General features: G+C 35.0%; 3 protein-coding genes across 5 annotated transcripts; 1 reads left to right on the forward strand and 2 right to left on the reverse strand.

Moving 5' to 3' along the window:
* Positions 1-686: 686 nt before the first annotated feature.
* Positions 687-4,179, reverse strand: LOC148771223 (protein FAR1-RELATED SEQUENCE 5-like). Its single transcript, XM_088817544.1, has 3 exons — positions 3,874-4,179; positions 1,581-3,497; positions 687-1,499 (listed from the first exon to the last, which is right to left on the reverse strand). Exons 1-3 carry the CDS (start codon positions 3,925-3,927, stop codon positions 687-689), a joined length of 2,784 nt encoding a protein of 927 aa, XP_088673670.1. The 5' UTR covers positions 3,928-4,179.
* Positions 4,180-4,213: 34 nt separating this feature from the next.
* On the forward strand, positions 4,214-12,545 carry LOC105973505 (Galactose oxidase/kelch repeat superfamily protein). 3 transcript variants are annotated; one of them, XR_016030873.1, is made up of 13 exons: positions 4,214-4,785; positions 5,400-5,549; positions 5,648-5,809; positions 5,911-6,063; positions 6,175-6,327; positions 6,664-6,828; positions 6,922-7,110; positions 7,279-7,465; positions 7,582-7,792; positions 8,411-8,555; positions 10,971-11,139; positions 11,440-11,542; positions 12,237-12,545. XR_016030873.1 is itself a non-coding variant. In XM_012998535.2 (11 exons), exons 1-10 carry the CDS (start codon positions 4,596-4,598, stop codon positions 8,546-8,548), a joined length of 1,698 nt encoding a protein of 565 aa, XP_012853989.2. In that variant the 5' UTR covers positions 4,214-4,595; the 3' UTR covers positions 8,549-8,555; positions 10,971-11,375. The 3 variants fall into 3 exon arrangements, 1 of the variants encoding a protein (XP_012853989.2); XR_001174258.2 differs by lacking the exon at positions 12,237-12,545 and having other exon boundaries at positions 11,440-11,715; XM_012998535.2 differs by lacking the exons at positions 11,440-11,542; positions 12,237-12,545 and having other exon boundaries at positions 10,971-11,375.
* Positions 12,546-14,732: 2,187 nt separating this feature from the next.
* On the reverse strand, positions 14,733-16,255 carry LOC105973283 (uncharacterized). The gene has a single exon (XM_012998304.2). It carries the CDS (start codon positions 15,921-15,923, stop codon positions 14,919-14,921), a length of 1,005 nt encoding a protein of 334 aa, XP_012853758.2. The 5' UTR covers positions 15,924-16,255; the 3' UTR covers positions 14,733-14,918.
* Positions 16,256-19,880: the final 3,625 nt, after the last annotated feature.

Below are 19,880 nucleotides of genomic sequence, written 5' to 3' on the forward strand. Positions count from 1 at the left end.
TCAAAAAAAATTAATTTGATACAGCTCAAATTCGACAGCTAGCTGTCGAATTACTCTCTGTAATTCGACAACTTGCTGTCGAATTTGAGCTGTATCAAATTAATTTTTTTTGAAAAAATTGCAATTTTTTTTTTTTTCCAAAAACACTTAGAATATGTTTTTTTATCTTACATTGCAATATATTTGGGGTTAATTTCACAAAAAAAAAAAAAAAAAAAAAAATCCAATTTTTTCAAAAAAAATTAATTTGATACAGCTCAAATTCGACAGCTAGCTGTCGAATTACAGAGAGTAATTCGACAGCTTGCTGTCGAATTTGAGCTGTATCAAATTAATTTTTTTTGAAAAAATTGCAATTTTTTTTTTTTCCAAAAACACTTAGAATATGTTTTTTATCTTACATTGCAATATATTTGGGGTTAATTTCACAAAAAAAAAAAAAAAAAAAAAATCCAATTTTTTCAAAAAAAATTAATTTGATACAGCTCAAATTCGACAGCTAGCTGTCGAATTACTCTCAATTTTTTTTGAAAAAATTGCAATTTTTTTTTTTTCCAAAAACACTTAGAATATGTTTTTTATCTTACATTGCAATATATCTGGGGTTAATTTCACAAAAAAAAAAAATAGCAATTTTTTCAAAAAAACAAAAAAAAGTATATACATTGAATGTAGCACCAGTAACTTTACATATTTATGTTGGGAGAACTATCACCATTGTCTGATATAGTAATAATCTCGAAACTCTCTCGCGTGGCAACATTTTGACCTATTAATTCTCGAAATGCTGTAATCCGACCATCCATTTCTGCAGGCTTCCAACCATCAGCTTTAGGATCATGACATCGGTACCAATAATCGGCGATAGGAGGTATTGGACAATTCTTGTTCAAGACAACATGCACGAAGTGACAGTTGTCGACGAATGCCATACCGTGCTCTTGCCTCTCGCTGAAAAGCTTTGGATCGCTCGATAGGGGAAGGAACGTGAGACACTGATACTTGGATAAGTAGACAAGCACAATATTGTATGTTGAAGCAATTACATGACCCATATTTGGAAAAGACATCCAATGATCACGAGTTGCAGGAACATCCCAGTTACTCACAATAGCTTGCATGCTTCTAACGGTTTCTTCGCCACGGTGCATGGTCGTGTAAGTGGAAAAATTAGAAGTCAACTCCCGTAGCATGTCATCTCGCACTCGACCCCATTCATCTTCTCCAAATCCCATCATAGAGGCAACTGCCCGAAATCCACAGTGTCCATCTGAACCGACATTGATGATTTCTCGAACGTGCATACGAAATCGTGGATGGATCGTGTCAATGTACTTATTCTTGCCGATCAAACCTGGTGGCAAGCCCACATCTGCATCTTCAAATAATGGTTTGACTGACTCTTGTGTCGGTATAGTGCTTTTTCCTGACTCTTGAGTTGGTATAGTGTTGAAAGAATCATTCGAATGCCCTCGTAATCTCATCAGTACAGGTATCAGCTGCAGTATATTACACTTCATTACTCAGCACAATTATAAAATACAACTTCAATGAAATGAGACGATAGTAGCGACATTTACCTTTGGAGAACAACTAGCTTGCTTCGATTTTTTTTTCTTTGGCTCCACATACTCAAAATGTGATTTGTCCCGAGTGCTTGATTTGTCTTTCCTATTTTTTGCCGGTCGACCTTTGCTAACAACTTTTTCACTAGGCTCCGTAAGGTTAGTCTTCTCTGGGTGGGTAAAATGTCTCAAATGGTTGCGCAATCGAGTTTTTGCATCGAGATCGGCACATTCAAAGAGCTTCTGGTATTCCGATAATTCTTCGTCGATGGTTGGTAGGATGACTTGGCCTGTGGTCGCGACGGGCTCCATACTCATGTGTTTCCAATACGAGCCTATTAACTCAAGTGGGATAGGACATTTGTTCACAACAACATACTCATGAAGTTCATGGCGACATGGTAGACTGTGGGTTGTTCGGATGGCGCAACTACAACCCATATCGCTCGGTTGCAATAGTTTCGCATTGTCCACCTCAACTTTGAGTAGTTGTAGAGCGTATTTTGAGATACTTCCACGAAGCTCATTGTATATCAACATTTTGAAAGTGTGCTCGTAAGTATTTTTACTTACTTCAAAGGAAGCCTTGATGTCATTGTGTTGTTCGACAATTTGATTGTGGACTTTCGTATACAAATCCACAAATGTGCTAGTTGAATTACGCACATCCCTTTTCATTCGTCCGTGTGCCCCCTCCACCCTATTAGAAGTGTACGTTCCAAAATGAGTATACTTATTTGTCCACACCGATACAAGTCTCTCCTTGTACGGATCCAACCATGAATTAGCTACATACTCTATAGCCGGGAGATAACCAATAAATGTTCTTTTCAAATCCTCCCAATCCTCATTGAACTCCTCTATGGTATTTCTTTCAATAAGAGCCGAAAAACTCGACTGAAATTGCTTCCATTTGGTGATGTCCTTTGGGAACAATTTCCAATTGGCCACTATATTCTTGTTCACATGCCACCGACACAGCAAGTGATGACTCGATGGATACACATTGGCCACTGCTTTCATTAAACCCAAATCTCGATCTGTTACAATGCAATTAGGCCGAGGACAACTGGTCATGGCCTCCTTCAAACAACGCAACGCCCATTCAAAATTTTCCGTCTTTTCGTGGTCCAAGTAAGCAAAGGCAATTGAGAACGTCTTGTTGGTACAAGTAAAACCCACAATCTCAAGAAATGGGAGTCCGTAACGATTGGTCTTGTACGTGCAATCGATGACGAATACGTACGGATACGACTGTGCCAACTTAATGCATTTCGGGTGGATCCAAAACAAGTCGGTAATCGCATTCAACTCGTTCGATCTATGGTACGAGAGGTATTCATCTTCTTTCAACTTGACAAACAATGATTGCAATTGAGATCTCCCATCCAATTCACTGAAATTTAACTTAGAGATAGTATTGTAAACTGTCTTCATACCAGTTACATTAGACGGGTCCTTTTGCTTCAACGCTCTTAGAATTGCCCTTGGTTTCACCATTGCTTTCTTCATAGTGTGAACAAAGGAAACATCCTCCTTTGATAATCTTCCGGCATAAGAGTGTCCGTGCAAGTTTTCGAATAAGTTGTGGTTGTGAATACCACAACTAACATCCAATTTCCACTCAGCCTTTTCATCATCCTTGTGTTCCCTTGTCCCCTTCAATTTAAACGGACAATTGCATTTCTTTGAACCGGTGCTCCTTTTTCCCGGTCTTTGATCATCTTCACCTGGTACCTTCTTGCCAACATAATGGCCCCCACGCTCACAACGAACAATCACATACGGTGTCCTACGTCCTCTATCCCCGTCACTCGAACCCCCAATCATTAACACCATTCCAATTCTTTTACATACTTCACGAACCCATGCCATTAAAGCTTCTTTTGTTGGGAATTTTTCTGACGTGGTAAATGAATGGGTGCAATCGATCTACACAAAAGTGTCGAAAATATAAGACAAGTAAATTTGCAACAGGAACCAAATCGACACTTAAGTGTCGAGAATTACCCATATTTTCGACACTTAAGTGTCGAAAATATGGGTCACTTTCGACACCTAAGTGTCGAATTATGATGCAATTTTCGACACTTAAGTGTCGAAAATATGGGTAATTTTCGACACTTAAGTGTCGAAAATTGTATCATAATTCGACACTTAGGCGTCGAAATCGAAGGGTGTTTTCGACACATACATGTCGAAAATAAGGGTATTTTCGACCTGTATGTGTCGAAAATACATGGCGAGTTGTAAAAAAAAAAAAATTTCAAAATCGATGTTTTAGCTCAAAAAATACATAAATACATACCTGAATGGGTTCTCCTTGCTCGTAAACTACCATTCTATTGTCATTTGAGGCCATTTTGCAAGTTGTGTAAGGTTTTGATTTCTTTTGTTTTGGGGTTTTTTAGGAGGGTTTTTGGGGAGGGAGAAGAAGGAGGTGGAGGAGGTGAGGGGTTTGGGAGTGAGGAGGGAAATGTTTTTTTAGGTTTTTGATTATTTGGTTTTTAAGAAAGAAAAATAGTATTTGTAATATTTTTTGGTTTTAATTTTCATTAAGGGTATTAAAGTAATTTACAATTAATTATTTAATTTCTATTTTTTTGGTATTCAACTAAGCAAATTTTAGTATTCAAAATAGTTGTCCCCAAAAAAGAAATATAATGAGGGGAGAACCCTCAAATAAATAAACCAAGAAATGGAGTGAATTTACAGTTTAAACCCACAGCAAAATCAGTAATCGATGAACACGTAGTAATTACTGGCTGGGCTGCTGCTGCTGGTGCTGTGCTGTGCTGTTGATGCCATCCTCATTAATGAAAAAAAGTTCTTAAAAGCTTATTAAACCCATTTCTCGATTTTCACGAAACCAATTTCAAAATTCAATACCTTCTTTCCCCTTTCTCTCTCTCTCTCTCCCAATTATACCTTTTTCTCCTCTCCAGGGTTTGCTTTTTTAATTGTCCTTCAATTCAATTTTTTTTCTTTTGAACTGTGTGGGCAGCCCTTTGATTTTTCTGTGCGAAAACAATGAGTATCGAGAGCACCGCCATGAGATGGGAGAGGGTTCAGCGGAGAGAAGTGAGCGGTGTGAGCGGTGGGCCCGGAGTGAGGTGGGGCCACACATGCAACGCCATTAGAGGGGGCAAGCTTCTCTATGTTTTCGGCGGTTATGGGAAGGATCAGTGCCAGACTAATCAACTTCATATCTTTGATACCGGTTTGTTTTCCCCCCCTTCTTGTTTTTTTCATATAGGTCTTTTATTTAATTTTTCAATTAATTGGATTTTTGTACGATGTGTTTTGTTTAGTTTATATTTGATTCGTGGGTTTTATGTGTAGAAAATGCCTGTTTGCTTCTTTGTTATGCTTAAGGTTTGATGAAATTGGGAATGGACTAGATAGAACAACCTGAACATGTAACCATGTGCGCTGGCGCAGGTGCGCGGAATTCTCGAAGAAAGAGGAATATAGGGAAGAATAAGACGGATATGAATTTGAAATCGAGATCCGACAAAGTTCTTTACAAATTTTATCTTGTATTTAAAAGGGTTAAATATGTTTATCTGGTTGTCAGTCACATCATCAATCGATTAGTTATTATATGGTGTCGGATTCGGAAAGTCGGGACCTTCTACACACATTTCTCGAATTTTCCAGTTATTCATAAATGATATGGAAACTGTTGAAATCGTGTTTCATTAATTTTACGGAGTGCATGATTATTTTGTCATTGTAATTTGCTTTCCACATTCTTGTAAGAATGATTTTTACGATTCAGTTTCGAGTTCCATAAGTATTCGCCCTCAATATCTTGTATTTCTATGTGATCAGTCAATATGCTTTGGAGCGAGCCTTCGGTGAAGGGCACACCACCTACCCCAAGAGACAGCCACAGCTGTACAACAGTTGGTGATAATTTGTTCGTTTTCGGCGGTACAGATGGAAGAAAGCCACTTAACGATTTGCATATATTAGATACATGTGAGTTGTTTATCCATTTTACTTCTTTTTATGTTCTTGTTGTAATCATATAGAAAATTGTCAATTAACTTTATACTGACATGTTTTACACATGCAAGCCTCCAATACGTGGATCTTACCAAGCGTCAGAGGCGACGGGCCGGAACCACGAGAAGGTCACAGTGCAGCTCTTATTGGTAAAAGACTCTTTATTTTTGGTGGATGTGGCAAATCCGACAACAGTGAGATCTACTATGATGATCTCTACATTTTAAATACCGGTACGAACTTTGTACTTTGCCTCGCAGTCGCCTTCAATTAGATAAACGAATATAATTCTTAAAAACCCAATTTTCTTATCTCGTTCTTCAATTATTTGCAGAGACCTTCTCGTGGAAACGTGTAGTTCCATCGGGCACCCCTCCAAGTAAGAGAGACAGCCATACATGTTCGTCTTGGAAGAACAAAATCATTGTCATAGGTGGTGAAGACTCGTGTGATTACTACCTATCAGATGTTTACATACTCGATGCTGGTATGATCGAATTGTCTTTTATTAACTATATGTTTTAACTCCGTTTTCACATGACAGTTTTCTTGATAAATTATATTGACTTAATTTATTTTGTTATCCTTGGACGAACAGATACTCTTGTGTGGTGTAAGTTGAACACTACTGGCCAACTAATGCCGCCTCGTGGCGGTCACACTACAATTGCTTTTGGCAATAAGTTATTTGTCTTTGGTGGTTTCTCGGATGAGCAGAGCTTGTATGATGATGTGTATATGCTTGACATTGGTAAGTGATTGCCTTTTTTTTTTTTTTTTTTTTTTTTTTTTTTCCAAAAATAGGATTTGAAGTACATTGCAGAATCGATAAAATCTCGATTACTTGAGATATCTTTTTTTTTTTCTTACATAAATAATTTTAATCGCTTAGATTGGTTTTTAAAATTTTTGAAAAATCAATATAGTTTATGCATGAAAAAAGGTTACAAGATTTGACATTCATCAATTAGTTGAGATGCAGTGAAATTCTTGACACATCATTTTTAGTTAAGATGCGTGCCCGACAATTCGGTAAAGATTGTTCATCAATCTTTAAAAAAAACTTATTTGCTGATTTCGAATGTAGAAACTGGGGCATGGACAAAAATACTAGCTAATGGAGAGGGACCTTCCGGAAGATTTTCGATGGCTGGGGAAAGTTTGGATCCCGAGGTGGGAGGTGTTCTTGTGTTTATAGGCGGCTGTAATAAAAATCTCGAAGCACTGGACGACATCTATTACTTGCATACAGGTTTCATTTTATCCCCCTCGTTTTTTTTTAAATCAAAAAGTTGCACATTGTCTTGTATTATTATATTAAAGCATCAAAGAATTACATTATCAGGGCTTTCAAGAGAAATTGAGCGGGAGGAGAGACGGATTGAAAAGCTCTCTCTGAGAAAACAGCTGAAATTGAAATGCCAAGAACAACAAGCTATTACTCCCGCGTATGGGAAGGCTTCTTCCGGTGTCGAACATGAACAAGACACCACCATTTATCAACCCATGCCGATATCGAGTTATATGCCATCAGGCAAGACTAAATTTCTTATCTTTCTGTCAATAAAGAGGCGTTGGTATATTTGCAGTGAAAATTGAAGATAGACGTTTCAATTCGATACCCGATTCAAGTTTCCCGCATTTTTTTTTTGAAGAAAATGTTTCAAGGAATAGATTGATTTTGACATCATTTCCGATGCAGGGAGGCAGAATTTCTATATAAGTGAATATCAGACTCCGATGGGAAAGAGGACTTTCCAAGCTAAAGTCATCAAATGCATGGCAGATGGATATACTATCGAAACTATGATCGATGGAAAACCTCTTCGTGGCGTGTTACTGTCCAACAAACCAGTCTCTGCTGTCATGGGTGCTGATTATTCAAACAGGTGAATATTTTTATCTGAAAACCGACATATAAGCCATTTTTTGCAAGGCAAAAAATGTTTGACGGGCTTTTGTTTCACTTTACTATTTGACGGGCTTTTGTTTCACTTTACTATAGGAAGATGGAACCTGTGAAGAACGATGGTGCCCATGTGCATGGTGATCATAATTCTGCAGTAGAGAGTGAGAAATCGACAAAGCATCAAGCGGATGATTTCAAGCAAGCAGATGCTGTTTTAAAAGAAACGGCAGAAGTTCAAGCTCGGGTGGAAATTGCTGCTTCAGAAATGAAAAATCATGCAGCTGCTGAATATTCAGTCTCCCAAGAGGTTATTTCTCTCTTTCGACTTTTTTTTTTATATTTAAAAATATCTGGGAATCTTAACATTTTATCTGAAAAGACGAGAGAAATTATGCTCCTTAACGTATTTTCTCGAAATCAGAGTTTTTGAAAGGGAGAAATATTTTTTTCATTCCAATATATTTCTTAGGTTCTCGACTTATATATATGCAACTATGAGGTGTTGCAGTTTCATATATTAACTTTTAAGGAGCTAGCTTCTAAGCAAGCCCATATAGATGGTGTTTGCAAAACTTTTTCTTAAAGCAGAAGTTGGTGATTATGACTTTAAGTCAATGATAAGTACTTATTTCTAAAAGTTGGGGGTGTTTGCGAACTCCATGAAAAATCATTTCTACGCAACTTATTCTAAGAGAAGTTGCTCCGGGGGTGCTTTCTATTTTTAGCTTAAAAGAACTTTTTTAGCTTAAAAGAACTTTTTTTTAAGACAAGTAGAAGCAAAAGCTGCTATTGAAAACACTTCAAAAGTGATTCTGAACCAAAAAAAAGCTCAGAATCACTTTTGACTTCCACTTTTTTCACGTGTAATTGGACACATCATAAGGTATTGCTTTTGATTGTTTTATTGTTTTGTCTACATAAGCAGGTTCCTCGAGCCTCAGAACCACCCATGGAGCCTGAAAACAACGCGGGAAGTAATGGGACTGGTAATCCATTACCCTCTAATGCTGAAACGCATAAAGAGCACGATTCGGCATCTTTTAAGGATCAAATCTCTCCTTAAATTCGAGGTACAAATAGAAAAAATGCTCATTATTTTCATCATGCCTAATTTCTCTCGATGGCTCTGAAACATTTTAAGCTGAGTGCGTCGGCGTGTAGTGATTAAACAATTAGATAAGGAAACTAACTCTTGAATATTTAATACTTGGACGCAAATTCTTGGTTTGGTATCGAGTTTGATGAACATATACAGTTTATGCAGTTCTGTTGTTTTAGTTTGGTTTCTTTTGTGCTATCAAATTACCACTTGCTTGGAAATCTGAATAGTTGAAGTTGGTTTTGACCGGTCGAATTAGTTCAGTTCTTTGGATAAGTTCCAAATAATTTGTTTATGCTCCTGAATCTTAATTAGTCAATTGACCAAATATGGTAAAAAAGGCTAAAGTAATTCGAAAATACCCACTAAATAAAAATATTTTTCAATCTACCGTATGTCGGGAGAGAGGAAGCCGATTTTGCAGAAAGTCGGCATCCACTAGGCCACATTCATTCATTGATTTTTTTTTTTTTTTTTTTTTTTTTAAATTTAACTAAAAGTCAGTGGGCAAGAAACCGACTTTAACTCTAAATGTTTTTTAAATTTGTTTTTCTTAAAGAAATCGACTGGGCAAAAGCCGATATCAAAAGAACATGTGACAATATCTGAAATAATTCACCAGTACCCACACTTACGTCTACTAGGTCCAAGTTCTTGTATGATGCTTCTCATTTCTTTTTTACTGAAAAACTAAAATCGAAATTTATTAATCCTCTTTTGGATTTTCAGTTATTTTTTTTTCTAAATATAAACCTTATTGCAAGAACAAAATAAAAGAATAGCGGTTGGAATCTTAATTAACTCTATAAATAGTAGGAGTATACTAACATTACTTGTGGAAAAGTTAGTACGTTACTTGCACATGGAGAATGACGAAGATAGGTACACGGGCCGGGGTTTCGTCGGTGATTTTGATGGTTGCTTAGCATAAGTAAATAATAATGTTAGCGTTGCTAACAAATAATTTCATTACATCTTTGATGAAATACTAAATAATAGTAATATGTTTTCAATTACAATTGAATAATGCCATATTTAACATGCATGAAAGTTTTGAAATGTGCACTCGTCCAAGAACTTGTCCCCAATAGTTCAGTTCGGCGAGTTATTTCAGATTTGGTATTTCTTTTAATAGATCTTTTAAAGTCGAAAAACATTTATGGTTACAATGGTCTCGGTCTCGTACTTACCCACTTTTGATAATAATCATAAACAATTTCCAATAAAGTCGGTTTTGGTGAGTGCCGATTTTTTAGTTCAATAAGCTTCCTCGCGCCCGAATTACCGTAGTTGGGAAATTTTATTTAGTAAATAACCTTCGCAGCCAAACTTACGGTTGGATCAGTCAATTGATAATGTCCGCATAAGATGCAAATAAATAGACATATTAAAGCTTTTCTTATAAAGGCTCGACAAAGATATGGACAGAAGAGGAAAACTGTGGCGACGTTTATAATTTGAACCACTTTCAAAGTCGTTTATGCCATAAATTTCTAATCATAGTGTGTGAGAACTGCTTAGATACACTTGTCGGACGATTTTTCAGGAAATAATTAATGTGCAATGTATGTCAAGAAAATCTAACGGAGGCATAAATGCCAAGTACAGTTAAACCTCTATAAACTAACACAGTCGGGACTAGGAAAATTCTATTAATTTAGCGAAATATTAAATTATCGAGTTAATAATTTAGCACGTTCTCACCGAGTCGGGACCGGGAGAAATTATTATTTAGGCTATATTATTAATTTACTGAGTATTAATTTATCGAGGTTCTACTGAACAAACGCTTGACGTTGTGTGCATAATATAGAGAAGGAGATGCTTCCTTCGAGTAATAGGGTCTTTATTTCGACGGTAAGAGGATGTACTTAACATTTGAGATTATGAATATGAAAAATAATTGAAGTTTTTATGGGATAATAAGTCGGGTATACTGTGCACGTGTAAAAGAAGTGTGGACAAATACTATAGTATTTATTTATGACTCTAGTTGTAATCCACACTAAGAATCTCAGTTCCCGACAAGTCCCGACAACTAATATGATTTACCGAAAACCTTATTTTGCTCGGTGATGTTTGTATTTTGGAGCTCATATAATTTAGAGAAATCTTATACCACATCTGACAATGATTAACTTGTCGAATAAGATCCTTTACGTATTAACTTGATACTAATTAACTTGATACTAACCAAGTTAGAGTTTGGTAATTTGGTTTGCCGACGGGTTTATGTCCTTAAATGTTTACCTTAAGCACCTTTGTTGTTTATTCTTTAGCAACAATGCATCTAAATAGAGATACAATTTTTTTTTTTAATGACTATTACTAACATTGTGCAATGCATTTAAAGTGTTTCTTTTCTTTTCTTTTCTTTGTAATGAAGGAACCCGCAACCGAAATAGACGGTAAATCTCCACTCTTGTGCAATAGCTCGCAAACCACACGAGAGATATAAACCACACTAGGCATAAGCCAACAAGCTCGACCCAGAAAGCGTTGGCAATGGGATTCGAACTCGGCGCGCAATGAATTCAAACTTCATTTGCTGAAATGTAGTCGTATTCCTAGCGTCCAGATTATTATTATTTTTCTTTCTTTTTTTAATTAGAAGAGATTAGTTTAGCTCTCATTTTTCGTATTCTTTTTCTTTTTTATTTAATTCTTCACAGACGTTCTTGGAATAGTCTAGTGTAGTGTAAGTGTAGTGTTCCATTGCATATTGAAAAAAGCTGGAACTGTATTGTATTTATTTCTTTTTAAGTTTTATGATAGAAGTTCTTTGTACAAAGAAGTCGGTATTTACTGCGTGTATGTATTTAAATTTTCTGATAAATTGGTTTATACTTTTGCAGCTAACAGGTGGCTGAAATATTATCGACCTGTTTCCAGATAGAACATTTCATCTGGCCTTGAAGCTGTATAGTTCCCAACAATTGAAATACCCAAGAAAGAAAGGTTATAAGCGTCTACTTGTTTTTGCCTTTTCGAATTGGATTTTTCATCTGTATATTGCAAGACCTATCTTCGGGAGTTTCGGTACAGTTCTTGAAATTCTCTTTACTCTTTACACTCTGATTTACAATTTATGCTGCTGTTCCGTATGTGCGGTAATATAATCAACTTCTTGATGCCTTCCCTTGATAGCTTAGATCTGTTTTGTTTTGGTGGTAGTGTTTATATCATTGTTGAGTATTTATTGTTCCAGATGCAATAATGACTTAGATATGTGAAGTTAATGTCATTGTTATCGGAAAAATACAGTTTTGTTTCCTCAAGTTTGCACCGATTTCACATTTGGTCCTCATGTTTACAAAAAACACATTTGGTCCTTCATGTTTCAAAAATTCAACACTTTTAGTCATTTCCGTCAAGTTTTCGTTTGTACTAATGGAATCAAGCGTGTGCCCATCACTGCCTTAACTGACGGAGTAACGGTAAATTGGCGAAAAGGACGAAGAGTGTTAAATTATTGTAACATGAGGGACCAAATGTGTTTTTTGTAAACATGGGGGACCAAATGTGAAATCAGCGCAAACTTGAGGGATGAAAACTGTAAATTTCCCTCATTGTTATCATAGTTTTGAGAATGGTGTTGTGCTAGTGGATGGTTGTGCTCTTCTTAGAGATGTTCTACATTTGGTTTTCTCAGGTGATAACCAAATGTTGTCTGGATTTGGTTTGGCCCTAGAGAATTTTATGCTGTGTTTTTTTGAGGTTGTCGGGGCTCGAAGAAACACCTCCAACGAGGAGAGAGCTATATCGTGTAAAATAAGAAAAGCTTTACCTCGTAAGAACTTAAACTAATCCATGAAGAAATAGCAATTCCTTATAGTGATCAACTCTATTGCCGATACAAAGATTGCAGAAGTGTTAGTGGACCTCAAAAAAAAGTTAAATGGAAGGATTTTACTATGAATTTCAAATCCTTAGCTCTCAATTTTAACTAGTTTTTGTTTAATTAGTGTGGATCAGAGATCCACTTACGACGGAGTTATTTGAAATCCTTCCCTAAAATGCTCTTATCAAATCTAAATCCTTCAATCAACAGTCGTACGAAATTCGGGTGGCAATTGATGAATTTAAAACAATTTTTCTGAAGTCCATGACAAATTCGCCAGTCGAGCTGGCAAATTCGATATAGTTTTTGTTTAGTTTTTTTTAATTTCCGAATGTAAATATTTGCTCAGAAATGGAAACTTTTAAAGTGATTCTTTCACAACGGTCAACATACGTCAAGTTATGATGGTTGACCCTCGGAAGCTTCCTCCGCATTTGCCAGCCGACGAAAATATTGGCTTTACGAGTTCGAAGAAAACGGAGTGAATGGCTTTCGGCTGGGCTCGTAAGTCTAGGATTGTACTTTATCGGGATGGATCGTTTTTAAATTGAGTTATAAAAGTCTATTCCTAGAGGTTTTATCACACACGGGTTGGATTGATTGGTGATAGGGGCTTGTCTTTCGTTTTGCATTCCTCGCATTTGCCACGTCAGCTTTTGTGAGGGGATCGGAATTCAGAATGCTGACACGTGTAACGAGCACTAACGGTTTAGTTAGACTAACACTAATTCTTTTGCACTAGTCAGGTAAAAAATGAGGAACCTTTCCCTGAAAATTTGGTTGTATAGCAGTATAGGGGTTAAAGAGTTTAAAGGAGAAAAATAAGTTTTTGTTAGGATTTAAGTTTCTAGAAATTCAGATCTGTTTCATTAGGTTCATTTTTTATTTTATTTTGGAAGTTCTTGATTTGAATATAGGGTAAATTACGGCCACCCCATAGGTAAGGTTAAATTACAAAACACCCCTTCATATTTGAGTAATTACAATCACCATTCAATTATGAATCTTCTCAGACGTCCACCCTTATGGTATCAAATCCAATAGAATCTTATAAATTCCGTGAAATGTTATTTAGTTTGTGCTCGTATTCTGCAAAAAGACAGTTTCTGATGCACCACAATTTGATATTTACAAGTCAAGACTCATATCTTATGATCATCTTGTTTCAAAATGTGAAGTTGAAATGGTGTGAAACGGGTTCAAACTGAAGAATATTCCACATAATCTAGAAGATTCAACTAAATTTGACAATATAGAGGTGTACGTGTAATAAGATTCATAGTTGAAGGTAGTTGTAATTACCAAAAACAAAAGATATTTTTTCGCGTAATTTGAGCTGACCTCGGGGTCGCCGTAATTTGCCCTTGAATATATCATATATTAATGAAAAAACAACTTTTTTTTTTTCTAGCTCTTACTGTACTTTTGGACTCTTATGAAAATTGTCTACAATGGCAACAAATATTGCAGTCAACTATTTTATTTTTTATAATAGTATTGGCAACAAATATTTTGATTTAAATAGAATGAATGAGCCTTGAAATTCAACTATATAATCTTTCTAGTTGGTCCAGAGAGAGGCTGAAACAGTTGTCTGCACTATGATCAACTGGACCATTTTCCATTCCAATACAAACTTTTTTCTGCAAATTCTTTAGATCATGGTCCAATTTATTTCCATGTATAGACATGGGGAAGATCTATATATATATATATATATATATATATATATATATATATATATATATATATATATATATATATATATATATATATATATATATATATATACACACACAAACACACACACAGTCCAAGTTTAATTCTGCGCGTAGAATGGAAATGGCTGTTGACTTGGTAGGGAGTAAATCCTAACCGTACAATTTACGCAGCATGCGTGAAGATGTCGGTACAAATTGTGACCGAAAGATGTTCATTATTCTTCACCAGTAGTTTTGCAGTCTTCCTTGGTCTATTTTATCGGGATGTAAAATGCGATATAGTTTTCGGAAGTAATAAGATGCAATTTGCAGCAACTGCTTTGCTGGAAATCGAGACGCTTACGCACTAAAAATACGAACATGAAACTCCATCTTCAACGTATATATATAGTCGATAATGGATATATATAGTGTTGATCATTTGTTCTGAAGTTAAAAGAACATATTATTATAAGCAATTCTAAAAGATGTTTCACTGACTTTGTTGAAAGACTTACACATCAACTTGTTATTTTCGTACTTTTACGTACCAAATTGGCCAAATCAACATTTGGCAAATGAATTTAGATAAATGAAGAAAACAGAATAAACGATTGGGACAAATCGTCTTACGTTTTTCGCTCTTCTCTTTGGAAACTATTTACAGGCCTACCCCCATACATGTTCTCATCAGAGAAATCATTCACAACTTTCTTCTGCCAACATTATATAATAAAAAAAAAATCAACTTTATTGTATCTGAGAATCCCTTTGATCAATGAGATTTTTTATTTTAAGGAATTATTTCGTCTAGCGATATCGATTTTGCTAGAAACTTTCCATCTCTGTCTTCGATTTCGATCTTGTAAGAGTGCATTTCCTCCTCGTCAATTATCCGCTGATCTTTCGTACAAATCTTCCAAAACACACAACCGACAACTGTATCAAGAACGAGTACCAAAGCGTACAAGTAAGCGACGAGCACTCCCTCGATAATCATCGCAGTTGCATCTCCACCGTTATTATAAGCTCCGACTATTCTGTATTGAAAAAGAGCTTCAATGGCCGCCAAAGACATACTCACGGGCACAGCCAATGACAATGCAGTTGCGTTTCTACCCTGGAATAGTATCATAACACACGCCTTAAGAATCGAGATGAACCCACCCCTCTTCTCCATTCCAGTCGACACCAAAGCTAAATTACTGACGATGTAAGCATTCGCAAGAACAATGGAGTAAATTACGACCCCCAAGGCAGAAACGAGCATTGTGGGCCCCGGTGAAGAGATGCCTAGAACGTATAAAAAGTTGAAGAATATGACTAGGATGAAGAAACAAGTGGCGTTGGCCGCAAGTATGAGTAACGAGTTGCATAGTTGAGTGATGAGAAGTGGAATAAAAAGCGAAATCGAAGAAGAAACTCGGGGGTTTTCTTCGGGTTTATTTTGATCGAGGGTTTTGATTACGGATGCTTTGGCGAGGAGGAGAAATGAATATGTGAAGGGAGAAACGAAGAGAAACGAGAGGATTGTTTGAGAGAGCTTGAGATTGAGAAGGGAGAATAGTTCCGAAGAGAGAGGGAAACCGGCGGCGAGAAAAAGCGACCTCAAGCGAGAGTGGATTAACGGGAAAATATCCGACGAATAAACGAGCGACTGAGAGAGGAGTGTCGAAACGGCGAATGGGAACGCGAGAAGCGATGGAGTCGACGTGAAGTATTGGTAGTTTTGGAGGAAAGTAAAGATCGATCTTCGCATGATCCTCATCGTGCTTGTTGTTGTTGTTTTTCTCCCCATTCTTGATTAGTGTTGTGAGATCAATTCTTGATTTTCTTGAAATGAAATTTGAATTTATTAATGGAGATTTGGTGATGTATGTGGTTTTATTGAATGGTGGTTTGTTTGATGTGTGTTTTGGTGTGTTTGTGTGTGTGTTTTGGTGATAGAATGGATTGGCTAACAACTGCAAAAGGGAGAGCAACAGAAACAAAGCAGATGTGGAGTTGTTTTCAAAGGCTTTGTTTTCACCAAAAAGAATGACTTATAGTTTGGACTCTTTTGTTACTTGTGGCTTTGTGATCTCCAAACACTCTCAACTATTAGTTGGGGAACATAGAAAGGACACCTTTTTTCATGATTACATATACTATGAGTTGTCTCTCACCACATACACAAAGTATCTATATGTATGTATATGTATCTATTATTTTTTATTTTCTTGTGTTTGTACTTGTATGCAGAGGCGGAGCCAGTATTTTCTAGGAGGTGAGGTAGAAATGTATGGAGGTTCGGGGATAGCGACCCGATTTATTTTTTGATTTTTAGCATGAAAAAAACAAATATCTCTTTAAAGTTATATTCCAAAATGGGAATGAAATTCCTGAATTCCGCCAATTCCGTTCTGAAAATATCTGAATTTGGAACCGGATTTTTCATTCCAATTTTCAAAGTTCGGATTTTCGATTTTTCCGAATTTATTGGATTCCGCCGATTCCGAGGTATTCCGTAATCGTAATGAATTTTTGCATTCTGATTTTTTTGGAACGGAAATTAGAACTCATTTTTTACTTCCCAAAAAAAATTGAATTTTTTTTCCGAAAAGGCCATTCCGATCCATTTGGTCCGATTTCCACCCCAACTTACAGTTGACCATGTATAGTAAACAAATTATATATATATATATATATATATATATATATATATATATATATATATATGTATATATATATATATATATGTATATATATATATATATATATATATATATATATATATATATATATATATATATATATATATATATATATATATATATATATATATATATATATATATATATATATATATATATATATATATATATAATTAAGAAAGAATTGTGCTATAAGTTGTAAGTTTGTTGTTGTGAAGTGTGGTGGAATCTTTTATGAGGTGAAACTATTAGAACAGTTTGATTGTTTAGGGAGTAGAATTTGCCTACACGTCATGTAATCTAACATCAAAAAAAAATGAGAGCTTGGGAATTAAGGTAGGCTTTTTGGTGCAATTGCTTGGAAATTAAAAATAGGTTCTTTTTATGCAACCTTAGAATAGACTCTTAGAATGCAATAAAACTAATTATTTTTTAGTTAGGAAATCATTATAAGGGGCTTAATTAAGACTATGTCTTAAAGTTAAGGTAGGGTTGTATAAATTTTGAATCCTTTGTCTTGTATCCTATCTCTTATTAGTTTCGGGTTTTTAGTTTGAAACCCGAATTACTTAAGCTGTTGAAATTTTTTTTTGCTAACTTGGTGAAAAGTATCAGGTGATTTTGCACCATATAAATTTATACAAATAACTACCGCACTAAACAGTAAACACACATGCACATGAGAATATGTGTTATTATGCGTAAATTAATGATACATAATCACCCGGTGTATTTCACTGACCAATTAAATAATTGGACCCTATACATCAAGTCATAAGATATTATAATTAGAAAAGAGAAGAAAACCCTAAATAATTAGTTTTTAAAAGTTTTTTATGTCAATAAGCAATTATTATGGGCATCAAATAATTAGTAGTGTAAAATAGGCTCAAGAGAGGTGCACTCAGATCACCATCATATTTTAAATTGCGCTACCAACCTATCAACTAATTAATTAATTAATTAATTAATTAGTTGATGACGACGGTGAGAAGTCATAATAGAGTTTGGTAATATATGAAAATTTGGTCGACTGAAATTTGCAAGTAAATCGTATTTTATTTATTTTTAATGTGATTTATTGATCCAACCCACGTACAAGAGGAGTAGGAGGAGTAAACAATTACATGTTTTTCTCTAAAAAAAATAAAGAAAAACAAATTACATGTTATTTTCCTTTTTGAGTGAAATTTGTCTATACATAATAATACAAATCGCATTAAAAAGTGTAATTTTAATTGAGAAATGAAACAAAAATTTCATGAAAGACGATTTTATATAAGAAAAATTAGTTGGAGGTCCCTCAAAAATATTCTCTATAGGTATAAGGATACATAAATTTTGTCATTTTGCTAAAAGTTTCTATACACTTCCTCTCTAACGGAATCGCTGAGGAAAACTTACAGTAAGGACGACGCAGTGATTTGCACAACTTAGTTTTATTAATAAGTAACAGTTTAGTAGAGTGAAGAAAAAACTGAAATAAGAATAGATGCTTCCACATCATATACACAACTTACACATATAACTTAGTTACATAGCTTAGACAACTTAGTTACACAACTTAGACAATTTATTTGCATAGCTTAGTTAAATAAGCTGAAAAAAAGAATTTAAATTTCTCGTGCGTACATCACCACCAACATTACCATCACCATCACCATCATCATCACCATCATCATCACCAAACAGTTCTTCATATTTTTTTTGTTTTGGTTTCCATAATTAGGTTTCAGCGGAGATGAACGAGTGTAACCAAAATCGTATGTGTGCGCGTGTGTATGGTTGCGTATGTGTGTATGTATTAGGTGTGTGATTATGTGTGTGGCTGATCATCCACGGTGGCAGCAGGGAGCGGAGGTAAAACATACTTGCTGGGTGGAACACATCTAACGGAGGCAGACGTGATGAAGACGTCTGAAGAATAAATGAGTTTCAACAAATTGCAAAAGTGCGGCTGTTCTGATTTGAAAGACTATTAGCGCTCAGGGGAGTTTAGCAAATTGCTCCTTTTAAGTAATATGAATAAGCACCCGTTGACTTAGCTTATTTTAAACAATTGATAATATTTTACACCTAATAAGTTGTTTTTTTTTTTTGAGTAAATTTAAGTCCTTTATAAGGGGGGGGACTCGAACCCTAGACCTTTTACCCTGTTGGTAAAGCTATATACCAACTCTTCTAATGAGGGTTACCTAATAAGTTGTTTTAAGAGCAGATAAGTTGTTGTGTCGTGTTTGGATAATAATCTTATAAGTTATTTTAACTCATTATAAGATCTTAAATTAAAAACTTAAAGATCTTATTTGCTCTAAAACAACTTAACTTTTGAGTTTTAAAAAAAATTACCAAACACTTTGAAAGAACTTATAACCTCTTAAACATCTTATAATTTTTTTTAATATCTTATAAGTTCAGCCCAACACCCTCTAATCAAGTAAAAGAAAAATAACAAACTAAGCTATCAATTATTTGTTAGGAGAATTAGCAATCAATCTTTGATCCCTTGATTTGTAAGCAAAAGCCTCATCATTGAATATCGTTTTATTTCTCGCATTTCTTATATATAAGTAATATAAACACACACACACTGTAACATTAGTCTTTCTTAAATAAATGTTGGGGGCGCGGGATTTCGCATTTTTTATGCAAGAAAAAATAAGACTTATTTCAACATACACAAAAATAGTCTTTTTTATTTTTGGTATGATTAATAAGCAGCATTATCCTTATCCTTTATCCCTATTGTCTTTATTATTGTTAGATCATAAACGACCAATTTTTATAATAATAATGTTGTACTGTGCAGTTGGCAGCTCATACTGTTTGTACAGAATAAAGTCAAAATACATAAAATAGCAAAATTATTTTGGATTACTCAACCAACTATTGAAATATTCAATAGTATTATATAATTATTAATAATTTTTATATCAAATCCTAATAATTGAAAACTATCACTGTAACTAATAATTTAAAACTGTAACTTACATAACTAAAATTTCTTTTCTATCCACCATATCTAGGGGTAAAAATTGGAACGAAATTTTCGATTTACGCCG

Source organism: Erythranthe guttata, chromosome 4 (genome assembly GCF_056151865.1).
Source record: "Erythranthe guttata isolate IM_541 chromosome 4, IM_541, whole genome shotgun sequence".
In the NCBI taxonomy this organism is placed as follows: domain Eukaryota; kingdom Viridiplantae; phylum Streptophyta; class Magnoliopsida; order Lamiales; family Phrymaceae; genus Erythranthe; species Erythranthe guttata.

Coding starts and splice junctions, on each gene's coding strand:
- LOC148771223 (XM_088817544.1), bottom strand. CDS start 3,927: ATGGCCTCAAATGACAATAGAATGGTAGTTTACGAGCAAGGAGAACCC. Junction 3,498..3,873: donor AGCAAGGAGAACCCATTCAG/GTATGTATTTAT, acceptor ACTTTTGTGTAG/ATCGATTGCACCCATTCATT. Junction 1,500..1,580: donor AAGCTAGTTGTTCTCCAAAG/GTAAATGTCGCT, acceptor AATATACTGCAG/CTGATACCTGTACTGATGAG.
- LOC105973505 (XM_012998535.2), top strand. CDS start 4,596: ATGAGTATCGAGAGCACCGCCATGAGATGGGAGAGGGTTCAGCGGAGA. Junction 6,328..6,663: donor TGTGTATATGCTTGACATTG/GTAAGTGATTGC, acceptor TTTCGAATGTAG/AAACTGGGGCATGGACAAAA. Junction 7,111..7,278: donor ATCGAGTTATATGCCATCAG/GCAAGACTAAAT, acceptor TTTCCGATGCAG/GGAGGCAGAATTTCTATATA.
- LOC105973283 (XM_012998304.2), bottom strand. CDS start 15,923: ATGGGGAGAAAAACAACAACAACAAGCACGATGAGGATCATGCGAAGA.